The 19,021-nt window shown below is 33.3% G+C and overlaps 1 protein-coding gene across 1 annotated transcript; it reads right to left on the bottom strand.

Moving 5' to 3' along the window:
- Positions 1-307: 307 nt before the first annotated feature.
- LOC127095633 (uncharacterized) lies at positions 308-4,191 on the bottom strand. Its single transcript, XM_051034297.1, has 4 exons — positions 3,674-4,191; positions 1,475-3,610; positions 1,285-1,339; positions 308-532 (listed from the first exon to the last, which is right to left on the bottom strand). Exons 1-4 carry the CDS (start codon positions 4,189-4,191, stop codon positions 308-310), a joined length of 2,934 nt encoding a protein of 977 aa, XP_050890254.1.
- Between the last annotated feature and the right edge of the window lie 14,830 nt (positions 4,192-19,021).

The raw sequence follows: 19,021 nt of genomic DNA, 5'->3' as shown, positions 1-19,021 counted from the left end.
CTTAATATTCATACCTATGTTTAAGACTTGATAACTCCTTATCCATGATCCATGAGATGTGACCATCAGTCTATATACATAATAGTCTTCATGCTTTAATGTTATCCCATTTCACAATAAAGCTTGACTACGGATACTTTAAGAATAATGTCCTTATGTTTAATGTGATCTCATGATTAAGTCATACTTGATACATTAAACGGACTAGCTATTCTAGGGACTTTATTAAACAAACATAATAAAGAAAAAGCCTTTTATTATTAATAAATAATTCGATACAAGTACCAAAAGTATTGGCCTCTAGGGCTTACACCAACAGTCTACACCCTTCATATAAAGGTTGTTCTCCTTCTCTAGCCAATTCATAGTATTCCTTGGCCTCATTTCTTTCCTGAGTTAAACTTGGCATCACATAATCTTCTTGGTAAATCTTAAAATTTGATGCAGATGGTATTTCATTAGCATGATTCCTATCAACTCCAAATGCATCATTGATCATGTTCTGAATAGAATCTTCGACAATGATAGTATCCTAAACCATATTTGGAGTAGTACTATGGGAGATAGTACTATGTAGTACAGAGGACTCTCCATGATGAATCCAAATGGTGTATCCCTGCGGAAATGGTGACCACATTAAGTGGTCGAACATGTCACTCTTACTCTTTGATTTTCTGAAACCACAACGTTTACAAGGGCATATTACTACGTCATTTTCTTTTGCACCTTTAAATGCAAAGTCAATAAATTATTTTATCCCTTGTTGATACGCAATTGATGATTGTGGCTTAGTAATCCATGACTTATCCATTTCTTCAAAAATAAAAATATAGATATTATATTATTTGTTCAAGAGCTCTAGTACTATTTAATAAAAAATAACCAATCACATATTTGCATAACAGAAAAAACTGTGAATATTAATACGAAAACATGTTATTTTGAATACACACTCACAAAATTGTTTCCTTCTAAGTTTAATTTCAATATTTATTCTCTATGATCCTTACTACAAGTCAAGCTCGATCCAAGGGGCAGGCAAGTAAGGCATATGCCTAGGACCTCAAGTTTTTAATAATATTACTAGTATTTTTGTGGTGCTTTCTATATTGTTAGTTAAAGTGTCTTCGATGTTTAATCAATGCTTGTTAGCTTTGATCATAATATACCATATAATAGTATATAACAGTGGTTAGAATACTACAAAATTTCAATCTAATCTTAGATAGTAACACAATTAAAATTTAATTTTGGCAGACTGTATTTCAGAGCAAATCTTTTTACCAGTGTTTTAGTAAAATATAGATCAATAAATTCAACATCATAATGACCATCTAAGCTTTTGTACATTAAAAACTAACGAACTATATTTCCAATCTATAATTTAGAGTGAGAAATAAACTATAAATTTTAGATTCTTTTACTTTTTTTTTTTGATAAGCACTTGTATTAATACGCACAAGAGAAAAGTTACAATCCAATGAAACTAGCAGGATTAGCAAACCATAAATCTCTATTAATATCTATACTCCCCTTGGACAAAATAGAAATCCAATCCCACCCAATTGATTTAATAATCAATAAAATCTCTACCACATTCCAAATGGAATGTTTAAATACCAAATTATTTCTAGCATTCCAAATGCTCCAACAAACCAAAGACCAAATAAAAGCGAAAAAAGACGACTTCACTCTTCCATCCAAAGAATTAGATAAAAATAACAGCACATCTTCTCCGGTAACAATAGTATCAATATCCGAAAATCCCAATAGATCATCAAAATCCACTCCAAACCATGAGAACACTTCCTTCCAAATGGTTTTAACTTTATAACACTTAAGAAAAAGGTGACCAACAAATTCCTCTTCTAACTCACATAAGAGACAAAAAGAACCCGCCACACCTAAAATCACGCCTCTATGCCAAAGTTCTTTTCTCGTCGGTAAGGCTCCCAAGATCCATCTCCACCCAAACAACTTGACTTTACACGGAATAATAGCTTTCCATAATCTTTTAAGTTCACAACGTCTAAAATCACTACCAATATGGTTAACCGCATTCAATGAGTACAATCGTTTAAAAGCATTCCTAACCGAAAAGCCCTCCACATCTCTCCACCAAATTAATTTATCAACCTCATTCATACACGGTTTTACATCCTTTAGGATCTCTGTTAACTCCTTCCAATCCTCCAATAATTCACCTACTAATAAGGTAGAATCAACACCCACCTTCCAACTCCAACCCTCATTCTCCCATAAACCACAATTAATCACAAGAGCATTAGGAAATGAACAAACCTCAAATAAACGGGGAAAAAGAAGTTTAAGAGAAATATTTCCCAACCAACAATGCTTCCAAGCAAGAAAAGAATTGCCTCTTCCCAATTTACAAGAAATTGAATCACAAAACCAATCATGACCACCAAAAGGAGTTCCACAAACTAACTGAATATCTCTCCACCATAAAGAGTAATTAGACAAAACCGACTTCGACACCACATCACAAAGAGATTGCAATCCACTACCATATCTAAATTGAAGTAACTTAAACCATATCGCATGCTTATCATTAAGAAAACGCCAACCCCATTTACTCATCAAAGACAAATTAAACCACTCCACATTCTTAACACCTAAACCTCCTTCCTCCGTTCTAAGACAAATTTTATCCCAACTAACCCAACACATTTTTCTACTTCCACCACCATCCCCCCATAAGAAATTCCTTTGAATTTTGATAATATCCTCCAAAACACACTTAGGAGCCTTAAAGAAAGAAAGTAAAAAGATAGGCAGATTGTTTATCACTGAATTGAGTAAAGTAACCTTACCTCCAAGAGATAGATGTTTCCCTCGCCAACCACTCAATCTCTTCTTCATCTTTGCAAGCATCCTAGACCAAAAAAGTCTACGTCTATGGTTACCTCCAATAGGAATACCGAGAAAAGTAAAAGGTATCTTTTCCAAATTACAAGCCAAAAAAGAAGACGCCGATTCCAAAATAAAATCCTCCACATGCACACCATACAACTTACTTTTCTTTAAATTAATACACAACCCCGACACCAATTCAAAACCCCTCAATAAAGTTTTAATACACCATAATTTTTCCTTAGATCCATCACACACTAAAACCGTATCATCTGCAAATTGGAGCATCTCAAAATGAATATCCTCCGAAACCGCAAAACCTTTGAACAATCCCAACGAAACCGCTTTCCTCATCATTCCCGCAAGACCTTCTCCCACCAAAAGAAAGAGAAAAGGAGAAAGAGGGTCTCCTTGACGCAACCCTCTAGATGTTTTAAATTCCAAAGTTGGACTACCATTAACTAAAATTGATACCGAACTAGAAAAAACCGTACCTTCCAACCACTTCATCCATAACTCACCAAAACCCATTTTTCTAAGCATAAATTTAAGAAAACCCCATGAAACACAATCATAGGCTTTCTCAAAGTCAACCTTCAACACAATACATTTCCTACGCTTCCTTTTCGCAAAATCTAATATCTCATTAAGCACCACCACCCCATCAAATAATTGTCTCCCTTCAATGAAAGTCGTTTGAAAAGGCGACACAAGTTTACCAATCACCAATCTCAACCTAGCCGCAAGAATTTTTTATATTAACCGATATAAGCAACCCACTAAACAAATAGGACGATACTCATCAATGCTTATCGGACAATCAACTTTAGGAATAAGAGCAAGAAATGATGCCGTCGCGGATCGAGGAAGAACACCACGCACATAAAACTCTTGAACAAAATTAACCACATCATCCTTCACAAAATTCCAACACTTTTTCAAAAATCCAAGCGGAAAACCGTCCGGACCCGGACTCTTATCACAATCACTTAACCACACAATCTCTTTAATTTCATCCACTTGGAATGGAGCTTCCAACAAATCTCTATCTTTCACACTAAGAACATTAAAATTAAGCCCATCCAAAGTCGGTCTATCCTCCATCGGTTCCGTAAAACGGCTTTTAAAATGATTAAAGATCTCACTTTTGATATCCTCCACACCTTCCAACCGACCTCTTGAAGTAACCAAAGAAACAATATTATTTCTCCTAAATCTCCCTTTCATACCGGAATGAAAGAATTTGGAATTAGAATCCCCAAGACGAATCCAATTACACCTAGCTTTTTGGCGCAAAAAGTTATCGCGTAAAAGCATAGTATTCCACACCTCTTTCGTAGCCACCTCTCTATTACTCCTCAAAGAATCAACAATGCCATCCTCCGCTAAATCCGCTACCACCAAATCCAACGAGTTGAGAGCACTCACTTCTTCTTGGGGTGGAGGACAAAAACCAGTAGGGTGATCCCCTTGACATAATTCACAACATGCTACTTGATGCTGAACTTGAAACCCTTGAATCTCTTTTATTTGCTGTGGAAGCTTGGCCATTTGTTGAGTGAGAAGCTCCACTTGTTGAGAGAGTAGCTTGTTTTAAGCAAGGATGGCATCATTGGTATTTAACTCAAGAACTCCCGGCTTACGTTGTGAAGGGCTACGATCATGTTGACCTTGATGATCATTGAGGGCCATCCGTTCAATAATGACTTTAGCTTCTTCCGCAGTTTTTGACATAAGCGAGCCACCCGCGGTGGCGTCCAGAAGTGTCTTGTGAGTTGATTGGAGTCCATTTAGAAAAATATGGATTTGAGTGAGCTCATCAAAACCATGGCCCTTGCATTTTCTCAACATTGATTTGAATCTTTCCCAAGCTTCATTTAGAGACTCGTTGCCTCCTTGAGTGAATACCGCAATAGCCGTTTTGGCTTCCATGAATCGGGATTGAGGGAAGTATCTGTCTAAGAATTTTTCTTCTAGTAAATTCCAATCCGTCATCACTCTTGGTGCTTGATCAAGGTACCACTCTTTTGTCTTTCCCACTAAGGAGTGTGGGAACATCCTTTTGAATAGTGCCTCTTCACCCGTTTCATCAATTCCCGTAGAACCCGCAATCTCATAAAATTTGATGAGATGGGTATACGGATCTTCATGACCCATTCCGGTGAATGGATTTGCGTAGAGAAGTTGGAGGATTCCGGTCTTCATCTCCGTATTTCTTCCTCCACGGGCAAATTGAGCATTTCTTCTTGGACTATTAGCGGACATTTCGGTACGATTGTCATCCGCCATGTTTCCGTCACAAGCCTCTACAACCACTTCTTCGATTGGAACAAGTGCGGAAGTAGATGCTTCTTCTCTCCGGTTTCTCTCTTCGGCTAGTTTCCTTCTTCTTCGTGTTTTGCTATTGAGCTTCCGAAGTGTTCTTTCAATTTCAGGATCGAATTGAAGTTGCTCCTCGTTTGCTTTTCCTCGCATGCACTAGAATCTACAAAACTAACAAACCAAGTGAAATAAAAGAGGGATAGCAGTAAAAGTAACAAAACTTAAAACAATGAATTATTGCAATGCTTGTAATATCGAACACCAATCCCCGGCAACGGCGCCAATTTGTTGATAAGTATATCTTCGGCAAATATTTTATATCGTATCCACAGAGATTGGTTGATATTACCGCCGTTCTATAATCCAAATGTTATAAGTTTAGAAAGTAACAAGGTTGTTTTGTTTGGAAAATTATCTTGTGAGTAAAGGTCACTTAAAAACAGTAAAATGGTTTTAATCAATTATAAAAGCTTGGCAAGATTGGAGTTCACTATTTCAAATGCTTATGATTCCTTATGATAAATAAATAGATTCAAGATTATTGATGATGTTCAAGTATCCTCTCAAAGTCATTTATGTCTAAATGATATTGTGATAATCATTATATTGATCCTTAGACGATCTCTCCACCTAACTATCAATATAACAATCTTTAATGCTTAATACCAAAGAAGAGTAATGAATAAATCTATCTCTACAACTTATTCACTACTTGAAAATCTGTTTTATGTCAAGACTCAAATAATCTCTCTCGACAACTACTCAAGTCTGGTTTTCAACTTAGGGCAAAAACAGTATTCAATACATCAACAATCTTTATCATATATAAATCAAATAGAATACATAAACATATGAGAATAGCTACTACCTCCAATCTTGACAAAGGGGAGTTTAGCTCCTCATCATCATTGTTCAAAGCAGAAAGTTAAAGAAGAAAAACTTTGTTTTTCTCTCTTCAAAAAGCTCTCAATATCAATGTGTGAATGATAATAGTGTATGCCCTAGAATAATGTATTTTTCTAACAAAAAGGTTGGCATTTCCCTAATTGGTCATTATCATCTAAAGCAGGAAAGCAATTCCCAGGCAGACATCAAAATGGCAATAAACTTTTTCTGCAAGACAACACTTTTGACCCTCAGTCAGCTTGCTGGATTCGCAGCCTTCGCGGCGCGAACTGTTGCTTCTCTAGCTTCCTTGTTTGGAAAGCTTCCTCCAAAGTGTGGTGTTGCAATCCAAAGCCTTCTTAACCAAAAATTCTACAAAACTAACAAATATGTGAAATAACTATTCAAAACAAAATAAATTAAACCTAATTGCATTTATACAAAATAGTGAGAATAAAAGTGTGTAAAAACTTGCCTCCTTATGCTTCAACCGCGATGCAAATATGGTCAATCTAATAATTAAGTTATAAAAATAGTGTAGAAAATGTGTTGCCCCATGAAAGAATGTAAAATAACATATGTCTATTATTGGTTTGAGACCGACGGTTCGGATATTCCGATGATGGACGACTGCCACTGACTAAATGTTCTATGTTAAATTAAATTTGATACCTTTTTACAAAAAGAACTACAAGTCTATGTTTTCTATGACTCTGTAAATGTGAGTATATACTACAGTACATAAGAATATATTATTTTTTTACTTCATTTTAACTCTATGCTTCAATTATAATTTGCCTTCATTTAACATAACGAAATCAAAATCAAATTGGTGAAACACTCCCCGCAAACTCAGAGTATTGATAAAGTTAAACAACACTTTCTTATCTCGTACATTTTCTTTATTTTTTCTTATTGGTTATGATTTCTACAACTAGTATGCCGAGTATGCTTAGTGAGATCATGTGTAAAACTTAGGGGAAATTATGTTTCTAATTTCTAGTCCCTGTCTTATTATACTTTTCAGTTTTGTCCTGGAAGTTTAAAAAGCATTTTCTTATGTCCCCAATGTTAAACAGTAGGTTCAGCTTAATAACTTCATTGAAACACAAGAAGATTTTAGTGTACATGAGAGCCAAAAAGTTTTTGTTTATTCATGAAAATCGTGAGTCCAAGTTTGGTGAGGAATATCTTTTATTTAATGGTTAACTCAACAAGTATGACCAAAATCACAGTTTAAAGCATATAATAGTACTTTCTAAATCCCAACACACAAAAAAGATAAAATATTCTTTTATAAGTAGAAAAATTATAATTATTCACAAAGAGAAACCGCTGTTATGCTGCAACTACAACAGAATATACAACTTAAGGTCGTCAAGTAGTTTTAATTAATTAGTGTAAAGCCTTATAATGAACTGCTGCAATTCTGCTTCTTATGAGGTTTACTGATAGCTTTGTCCAAGAATGCAAGCATTAAAAACAATCTTTAATTATATACTCAATTATGAATAAGAGGTCTTCCTAGACATGAAGTTAACCACACATTCCACGTCATTTTCAATGATCACATTACTAAATCTTGTTGTTGGACCTAGCGTCTCAAATCTCAATTGTGGCATATTGTGAAGTGTTTTTGTCAAGGTATAAGTAAGAATATTGAGACTAGATTCCCATTTTTATGCATTCAAGTGACTGGAGACAAATCAAAAGTAATTCATTGTCCAACTGAAGCTCAAGTAGCTGATAGTTTTACAAAGGCAATCAAAACTGACATCATTGAGAAATTAAGAGTTGAATTGGGAATAACATTGTTGAAGAAACAATTGTTTGAATTAAGATAAAATGATAGGAATAATTCAAACTATTGTAACAAGGGATTAGGTAGTTAGTCAGTTAAAATTGTATGTAACTAACACATTGACACCATATAAATGCAACATTAGAAATAAGGAAAAAACAATTTTGAAGGCTAAACTCAAAATTAATGGGAGGTTCCTACAGATTCTACGATTCATGCAAATAATTAGTTGTTTAGAACTGAAATCAAAAAATAGGAAAGAATAACATGAATAATAATTGAAACCAATTTTACTTTCCCAACATGTCTTACATTAATATTTAGCTTCTAAAATCTGAATCAAATCACAATATGGATGTAAGGTATGTTCGGTATGGGTTTCGATTATACATTATAAAATACAATGAAGAATCTTTTGAATAAAAGAATGATGTGTCCGAATGATTTGAAATAAGATCTTGTATTTTCTAAAAGGTTTTTGGCAGACTTAGAAAAGAAGGGAGAAATATGGTGAACATTTGTTTCTATTTTTCGACATGAGTTATACGGATGGCGTTCGAATTCTAGAATCTATGTTTCAAAAAACAAGCTTAAGATTGTAGAAGCTAAAAACATTTTTGTTAAAATAAAGGAAAATATATATTGTATTTTTATGTATTATAGTATAAACTCACATTTACAGAGTTAGAGAAATGGAATTGAAATAAAGAAGCTCCTACATATGAAAGAATGTTACAAAACTAGCTCTACAAAATACATTCATCATCATAATTTGGCTTCATTTAACAACTAATTTGTACCATAAAAATTACAAAAACTCAGTACCTTCATCATCATAATTTGGTAGAATTATAATAACTATTCATATCTGAGACATAGTTTCAAAATATAATCCAATATGCTATATAAGATAAATTGTTTTCTAACTTTGTATTTACAGTTACAACAAGTAGAGTTTAATTACATCTACACCAAAAAAAAAATCTTCAAATTCAACCCAACTCAAAATTGTTTTCAGTTACATTAGAAAATTGTTTTCAACTACATCAAATTCAGCCATAACATAGATAAAAGAAAACAAAACTCAGAAATTAAAAGAAATAGGAGGATCTAACATCATTCTCACACTAAAAAAATGCATCCACTCCACCCATAATACATACAAGATGAAAAATGGAAGGAAAAACACTCATGGAAATGCAATATGAAAGGAAAAACACACATATTAGCAGAAGTAACTTAGGGTTTTTACAGACAAACCTGTTAAGATATATGGTGATGGTGATTTCTTTGACGGTGATGTGAGTTGAGAGAGAGATACCAAGGCATGGTTATGGACGAATTTGTATCGAGCTGAGAGATATATACATAAGCAGTACGTGAAGCAAAGCAATTTTTCTTAGTTTTGGAACACGGCCCTAAGTGTTCCCCTCTTTCTCCAATGAGCAAGTGTTATGGATATTTTAGGTTTGAATGTTTTTCAATCGTCGTATGTTTCCCTCTCCAATTTTATGTGAACAGAGGAAAAATGAAAAAAATTCAGAGCGGGGGTGTGGTAAGGTTTAGGGGGCGACGGTTGGTTCACCGTTGTGACCTTTGATAAATTTTCAGCATGTGTTTAAAGGTTTAGAGGGCGGCGGTTGGTTCACCACCGCGATATTTGATGAGTTTTTCAGCTTGTTAAAGTTGCAACGTGTGTTACTAGGTTTAGAGGGCGACAATTTTGTACCTTGTGATCTATATTTTAGGGGGCGACGGTTTTGTACCGTTGTGACCTATATTTTAGGGCGGTTCTTGTGACCGTCGTGAATTCAAATTTAAGGCAGTTTAATGATAACTGTCGCAATATTTATTAATTTTTTAAAAATGTAAGGGCGGTTGGTGTAAACCGGCATAACAATCGTCTCTATATGAGAGTTACGACGGTTATCAAGTAACTGTCACAATTTTTGTGTTGTAAAACCCTAATTTTCTTGTAGTGAGAGACGTACAATATAACACCTATTTTTACCGGTGAAAATTTTGGCTATTGGAAAGCTTGTATCCACATATCAATGGATTAATGAAGGTGTTTGGGACGTCATCACCAATGGTCCTAATCAAATTAAAATGACCAATGGTGAAGGTGTTGTCGTACCAAAATTGGAAGAACAATGGAATGATAATGATAAGAAATTGTGGTCACATGATTGTAAGACACAAAATATTCTCATATCTGCACTTGGTATTGATGAATATTATTGTGTTTCCCATTGTAAAACCACCAAAGCTATGTGGGATGCATTAGAAGTTTCCCATGAGGGAACTAATGAAGTCAAATAACCTAGGATAAATACCTTAAATACAGAGTTTGAACTATTTCGTATAAAGCATGGTGAAACCATTGTCGACATGCAAATGAAGTTCACACATCTTATAGATCGGTTGAATGCTCTAGGTAAGCCTATTTCCAATGATATTTCTAGTAATAAAGTCTTGATGTGTCTTAATGGGGAATGGCAACCCAAGGTCACCGCAATCAAAGAAGCGAATGAACTTAAAACACTTGATCTCATAACTTTATTTGGAAAGCTAGAAGAACATGATCAAGAACTCACTTGCTTGGAAAAACATGAAAAAAAGCATGAGAAGAAGATGAAGAAGGACTAGGGTAAATACAAGGAGGTAGAAAAGAAGTCTATTTATTTAAAGTATTCAAGTTCAAAGTCCTCATCCAATGAGCAAAGTGATTGTGAAACAAGAGATGAAAAGAATTCCAATGATGAAGATATATGGTTATTTGTCAAAAGGTACAATAGATACATATGGAAAAATGGATTCAAGCACTCCGACAAGAACCTAATCAAATTTGGAAGACTTTCTAATTCCCTAAAGGAAGATGATAATAAGAAGGGTAAACTTAGAAGTTCATGCTACAATTGTGGAAAATTGGATCATTATAGGCCAAATTGTCCTATGATCAAGAAAGACAAAGAGAAAGGCCATCACAAGAAATCTAGTAAGTCTAGAAGAGCCTATGTTGCTTGGGAGAGTGGAAGTGATTCTTACAGTAATGAAAGCTCAAGTTCGAGGGTCGAATCAGCCAAGCTTTGCTTCATGACCAATAAAAAGAAGAAGAAGAATATAAGTTATTCTAAGCTTGAATCTACTAATGAATTATCTTATTCTCGATTACAAAAGATTTTGAAAATCTACATAGACAAGCCGTAGACGCTTTTAAAAAGTTAGATTCAAACAAAAGAATCTTTTCACATTTAGAAGCTAAAGTTTTAGAAAGCGAAAAGAATATGGAAGCTCTTAAGCAATTTATGGAAGATATTCTAAAAGATAAGAATGAGGATGAAGAACCTTCATAGTTTGGTTGTGAAACTTGTCACATTTGGAAAAAATAGGTAAACACTCTTCAAGCTAAATTGGATAAGGCATTACAACCAAAGTTCACTTTTCCTATTGATACTACTAAATATAAGATGTCTTCTTATAATCCTTATAGGAGGTATAACTTTGTTTAAAATAGAAAAAGTCACTCTTCTCACAATTTAACTTGTCATTATTATTGCAAGAAAGGTCACACTATTGAAAAATGTAAGTTTAGGAGACTTTTTGTTTATAAAGGTGCTTTTCAATGGTTACCTAAATGCAACCAAGGTTTCATTCACCCTCAAGGACCCAATTAAGATTGGGTACCTAACACTTTTTGTTGATCTTGTAGGATAAATGTCTTAGCTCTATGAAGAGAGTATGGGATCTCATTTGTGGATGCTCAAGACATATGACGAGTGACATCTTCCTATTTCATTGACTTTGTGGCAAGGAAGAAGGGTTGTGTGACCAAGGAATACAATAACTAGTGTTCATTAAATGGTAAAAGCGTGTATATTACGTTTAATGTTTCCTATCCAAGAAATGTTGGAAAAGGTATTTTGTTTCATGATATAGGTACATCTTCAAAATACATACTCAAGTACACCGAATAAGGGATTAATCAACCTAAGACAATGAAGATTGAGGAGAATCAAGATAACTATCATGAATATGATAAGATGAAAGTCCAATCAAAAGGATGATCGTCAAATCAATAACTTTCTTGGATACATTACAAATCACACTATCTGGTACTTTTTCAAAGTGAAAAATGGTAAGAGCGTTGATGTCAAAAGGTTTCGTTCAAGAGTTCCTTGTGGAATGCAAGTGCATCCTCCCTCATTCGTACGGTGAGGTAATATCATTTCAATTTTTGCTTTGTAAGTACGTCCTTTATTTTTACCTATTTATTTTTTAAAGGTATATGATATACTTTGTGTATGATATATGATATGAGTGTTCATTTCCATAAATTTCAATTGATAACCATGGTGTGTTTCAACTTACATGTATTTAGTAACCTCATTGTAATATATTCACATTTATTATATATTGTTAATATTTTATTCTTGCTCCAAAGATTTCTTCCAGTTCAAGTTTATGTCGATGATATCGTCTTTGGTTCCACTAACATGCAACTAGTCAATGAGTTTTCTAAGTTAATACAAGGTGAGTTTGAGATGAGTCTCATGGGGGAGTTGAATTACTTCCTTGATATTCAAATCAAGCAACTCAATGAAGGGACATTCGTGTGTCAAACAAAATATCGCAACGAATTGCTAAAGAGATTTGGTATGGAAGATGCAAAATCAATTGCACTCCAATGCCCATAGATGGAAACTTGGAAAAAGATGAGAATGATAAGGATGTTGATCTCAAGAATTATAGAGGTATGATTGGATCTCTTCTATGTCTTACTGCATCTAGGCCAAACATTATGTTTAGCATATATATGTGTGCTCATTATCAATTGGCTCCTAAGTAATCACATTAAAAAGTCGTAAAGTGAATTCTTAGATACCTTCATGGTGCATATAAGTAGGGGTTTTGGTATTCCAAGGGAAGTGATTATTATTTGGCTGGTTATACCAATTCTAATTTTGTCGGTTGCAAATCGGATAAGAAAAGTACTAGTGGAACTTGCCACATGTTTTCAAACTCCTTAGTAAGTTAGCATATCAAGAAATAAGTTTTCGTTGCTTTTTCAACTATCGAGGCGGAATACGTAGCAGCCGATAGTGGTTGTGCTTAAATTTCGTTGCTAAAACAATAACTACTTGATTTTGATATTAAACTACAATATATTCCTATCATGTGCGACAACACTAGTGTTATTAATCTAACCAAAAATATGATGTTACACTCTCACATTAAACATATTGAGATACGTCACCACTTCCTATGTGACCGTGTTGAAAAAGGAGGCGTCGTATTTGAGCATGTTGATAGCAAAAATCAGCTTGCGGATATCTTTACAAAACCACTTGCGACTAAACCATTTTTCGACATTCGAAGGGAACTGGAGAGACTTGATATCTCAAATCTTGCCTAAATATGATTTGTTGGATGTATTTTATATACTTTTTCTCTAACTTTCCTTGGAAGTTCAATAACTTATGAATGCATCCTTCATCAATTCATACACGGGGTAATATTGTTCCATTTTCCCTCTTTGAAAGTAAGCTTTTTACTTTTGCATGTTATCTATGTTCCAAATGCTTGGTATGCTTGATGTATGAACTAATTCATGAACGTTCACTTCCAAAAATTTCAATGGATGTATGTCAATTTATATGCTTATATTGACTTCATATTATTCTTCTCCCATACTTGAAATATATTCTTGGTATATAAGTTTGGTATCTATTATTATTTCTTGCATGATGTATGTGAGAATATTGTTTATCTATTCCGGCATGAAACATGTTTGCACATGTTATAATGTAAATTAAATTCTTATAGTGTGCCATAATTATGATAACATTTCTGTTTTTGGTTTGAGTGGTGATAAATCCATATAATTGTCTTGCTAGAGCATATGCGTGTGCAGCATTCAAAAATACCAAAAGTATATGTCACGTAAACATGTCGCTTTTGAAGCAACTCAAGAGTTTTTTTATTGCATTGTATCATTCATCTTTCATGTTTATTTTATTTGGCATGAGTTGTGGAAACCATGTTATATTGTTGCTTTAGATGCTTTCAAAGGGTTCTCATCATCTTCAACCTCATTCTATTCATACACACAAACAAACTACACATAATCATTCTTTGTTTGGGTGCCATCTAGAATCGATTGATAACGTCCAATTTAGGTTATTGAATAGTAAATTGGGTTGAGATCCTTGAGGGTTTCAAATAAGAAAGCCAAGTTGAGGCTTTCCTTCAAGATAAATTAGGCATTTGAAGGTTTTGGACAAGATTACGCAATTTAGATTTGGTCAAGTGAAGGCTTTGAAGAACGGAAGTTTCTTGCAAAGGCATAGTGTGAGACAGTGGATCATATTGGTAAATCTTGGGTTACAATAACTCACATTTTGGATTCGATCGAGTGAAGGCTTTAAAGAACGAAAGATTCTTAAAAAGGAGTAGCGTGAGACAGTGAATCAAATTGGAATTGTTGGGTTACTTGATCAAGCTCAGATCAAGGGAAGATAAAATGTTAGAATCAACATCAAACTTAGGGTTTTTAGGGTTGAATTGCTACCTCTCTCTCTCTCTCTCACACACACACACACACGCACACGCGCATATATATATCATTTAAGTTTTATTTACAAATTGTTGAATTCACCAATTGTGCCATCAAGCAATCATAACTAAGAACAAACTAAAAAATTGCATTATCATTACGCAATAATTTCTCACAGATAATTCCATTATGCAGGAAAATCATAAACAACTAAACACAGTATCTACTTAAAATTTTTCCTTGTTCCATAAAACTTTTCATAATTTAATTCAAGAACAACTAGATTAGAATATCGCAGTATAACTTCAATTAGCATTAAATTAAATGAAGTAATGTCAAATGAGAAGGTTCAATAACTAATCAATTTAGTTCCTTAAAAATAAATAAAATGATATTTCTTGCATAATATGCATACTACCATAAACCATATATCAAATTATATAGATTTTTCAAGGTTGTCACATAATACTATTCCTGATTTGCTTAGCAGTTAAGTATTGAAATCTTCTATGCAAATCTTAATGACAAATAATAAAAACATTAAGGACTATCTCATTTATAAGTAAATAGGTAGAATAAAGACAGGCAGAAACCCATAAGATTTAGAATACACTATATACCAAGTTTTCCTCTTTTAAACCAAAAGAAAATTTTAATTTTAATAATGACTTCCTCATTGATTCATATTGGTATTAGTGGGAATGAGTTGAACCTCCATGTCATGCAAAAACATTCATCTGTTTTATTAATTGTAAGTCAAAAGTTCAAACTGCGTGAGTCGAATTCCTTCAATGTGAAATAGAGCCCTTCAAATTATTTGATTTATAGTGTTAATATGGATCGATGTTCTGTTATTTGTGACAAACAAAGTAAAATTTATGGGCATTATGGAGAAGTTCACTACTAAAAATAATATATTGTATGACAACGCTTTCACACCACTCAATGAAAAATTGAGGTACATTTCATAGACGCACTATGTTTTATTTTATATTTTAAATATCATATATTCCCTGAGTTTTAGTAGTTAGCTAAGGGGAAAACTAATTCATAGGACATGTTTCAAATATAAGCAATTGTAGTTTATATTTTTATTTTTTTAAAAGTGACATTTTTTTTATATAAAAATTAAACGATCCATTCGTTTAGTTTCATTAATAACCGAGGGATTAGATACCAAGATTTAACTATAAAAGCACGTGTTCATTAAATTTTACCATAAACTTAACTCATCTACAACTGCTTCAAACTCGTAAACATCATTTTTTCGGATAGATTGTAAGACAAAAAAATCTTTAAGTTTTATTAAATAGTTAAGAAATCTTTCAAAGTTCTATGTTGTTGTTCTTTTAACACAAACATTTGAATAAAATATTTGTCTGTTCTTGCAATCTATCTCATATGATGATGTTGTTTTGTTATTGGTGGTGGTTATGTTGTTGTTGTTGTTTCCATCTCTTGCAAGACCATTTTTATATTTTAGAATAACTTCTCAATGTTTTCAGTCAAAAAAAACATTCTATAATTTATTGCTTTCTTCGACTGATAATATTGAGAAATTTATTCCTAATCATACAGATAATATATTGCAAGCAATGTTGTTGTTTCAAAAAAAAAGATCTTGAGATCTTAAACATTTCATTTTTAATATAGTCTTTTGTTTGAATATTGTAACACACAAAGAAATTTGTGAACAGTCAAAAATTGAAAAAAGAAACAATACATGTTACCTTCATTTTTTTACCATTTACCATTTTCTTTGCAATATAAGTAATTTATTACGCCTCGGTGGATTTAGAAACTCAGAGGAAATATCCATATTTTTTATTTTTTACTTAAAAAATAAATAACTTTTTACCTCGGATTTACATAAGAACCGAATGGAAAAGTAACTCAGTTTTGTCTACAACTAATATATGTCGTACATTCATAAAGTAATAACATTCAATATATTGCCAACACATCAATCCATAAGAAATCATCTACATTCAATAAAAATATGAACAATACCACTATATATCTTGGACGTTAAATTGTGAAACTCAAACATTGATATTGAAAGCATTTTTCATGAAAACAACGAAACTTGAAGAAGTTTGGAAAAGATCTCTGAGATGGATTACATGCAGAAAAAAATTTGGTGCAAGGTTGGTGTTCTGACATAATCTCTTATCTTTTAACTGAAATTTAATGTTATTTTTAACCTTTTTTTTTAATTTTATATCAGAAACAAATGCATGCAAAAGCCATTGAGAATATATATCGCATACAAAAACCATTGAACTTGAAAAACAATGGGTCTGCGACAAAACCAACATTTGTTCTTCTCTAAGATTGACATTGATGATGGATTAGATTCGTCAAAAAAAAATTATACTTTTAGATTAAAACCAAAACAATATAAAATAAGAAACTTTGTATTTTAATAAAACAGTATATATATATATATATATATATATATTATATATATATATATATATATATATATATAATATATATATTATATATATATATATATATTATATATAATATATATATATATATATATATATATATATATATATATATCCTCGAGTATTCTAAAAATTGAGAGGAAAAGTAGCGACTTACCATGACATCCTTTGTTACGTTGCCCAAAAAATTAAGGTAATAACTCTTTTTCAACTGAGGTAAAATAGGTTATTCGTAGTAGTGATCGTAAAATGCTTATGCTTTTACTAAGTACTATTTAAACCCAAATTACTAGTCACTTTAAAAATGATGACAAAGGTCCTACATATCGACATATGAAATGATAACTATAATTTAAGAGCATATTTGGAAATACTTGTTGAGAAACAAGTGTGAGTTGTATTGAGAAACAAGTGTGAGTTCTAAGTCCCATATTGCTTAGAAAAATGGATGTTGAGCACTTTATAAGTTAGATGATCCATACACCTAACACCTTAAGGTTTTAGGTGAATATGTGGTATCTCTCTCACTTGTTTGGGTGAGTAATTGACCTTTAGGTGAGTGTTTGACCTAATGTGAATGCTTCCCCCCCCCCCCCCCCCATGATGATCCATCAATGATATCATAGTTGATGGTTCAAGTAAGGGACTGACTCCTTATTTCGAAAGTCTTCCTGACATAGTGGTCAGATGGCGTGTTTCGTTGAAGTGCCCATGATGAGATAATGGTATCTCTTAACAATGGTACAATCATGTGGATGAAAGAGCGTCCGCTTGAGGGGGAGCACAGTGGATGAACTCACACTTGAGGGAGAGATTGTTGAGAAATAATTGTGAGTTGCATTGAGAAACAAGTGTGAGTTCTAAGTCCCACATTGCTTAGATAAGTGGAGGTTGAGCATATAAGTGAGATGATCCATACACCTATCACCTTAAAGTTTTGGGTGAATATGTGGTGTCTCCCTCACTTATTTGGGTGAGTCTTTGATCTTTAGATGAGTGTTTGATCAAATATGAATGCTTTCCCCTCATGATGATCCATCAATACTATGTTAAAACACTAAGGTAGCTAAGGTTTAATTTACAAATAACATAAATTAATATTAGGTGATGATATTCAGCAATAAGCACTTAATAAAAATACATATGAACGTCATACCTCATAATTTAAGATATCTTCTTGTGCTTACTTTGATAATAAAAGGTCAACTATATATTTTACATCAATTTTCTTCTGTATGCGATTAATAAAATTTTCCCCCACTATGTGCCTTCAATCGTTTGGAAGAGATGAACCTAGGACCAATGTGATAGTTTCTCCCGTAAGTGAAATTTTTTGTTGAGCAATTGCGAGCGTAAGAAATAAAATGTTTCCCAATTTTCTTTAATGAAACTTTGTACCCTCTTTTCCAAACACGCCAAGCTTGGTTCAAATCGACGAAGCAATTTTCGTCCTTGTATGCATCAGCTCATCACCGCCAATCTTTTCTACTGATGTATTCTTCAAAACACTTGAAAGTCATTGCTCCAAGAGTCACCACAACGACGGCCTAACAATCGACTTACTCCTCTTTGTTGCACTTGGTTGTGGAGATAGACCCAAGTTTCGATTTGAAGACAACTACGGCGAGTTAATTTGGCGGTTTAACTCAAGGAATCTCTTGTTGGGGTCGCGAAAGAGAAGTTGTGGTACCATTTGGCGATGTTGGATATTTGAGGGTTGGAGAAGCAGTGGGATTTAGAGAGAGCGAGAAATATCCTTCACAATAAGAGGATAAATCAGAATGTGACATGGAGATCGAAATCTAACATTGTCAAAATGGATGCCCTAAACTACAATGGATCATGAAATGAGAAAAAGAGAGAAATGAGAGATGATGGTTGAATAAAAACCTAGTTCAAGCAGTTTTTGAAGTAGTGATTAAAGAAGTTTTTGTAAGCATATTTGGACCGCTTCATGGTTCTGTCCTCTTCACCAACATTGTTGTTATCGCCATCATCATCTTCCTCATCCTTCTAGTTTTCACGCGGAAGGGAAATTGAGGTCCGAGTCAGATTTACCAAGCTCCACGGTGGCGCCAACCTTACTGGGTAAAAAAGTACAATAAGGACAACCCCTTGTTGTATATGGTT

This window comes from Lathyrus oleraceus, chromosome 6 (assembly GCF_024323335.1).
Source record: "Lathyrus oleraceus cultivar Zhongwan6 chromosome 6, CAAS_Psat_ZW6_1.0, whole genome shotgun sequence".
NCBI lineage: Eukaryota > Viridiplantae > Streptophyta > Magnoliopsida > Fabales > Fabaceae > Lathyrus > Lathyrus oleraceus.
The sequence above is the reverse complement of the archived record's forward strand: the minus strand, read 5'-3'. Positions and strand labels throughout refer to the sequence as shown.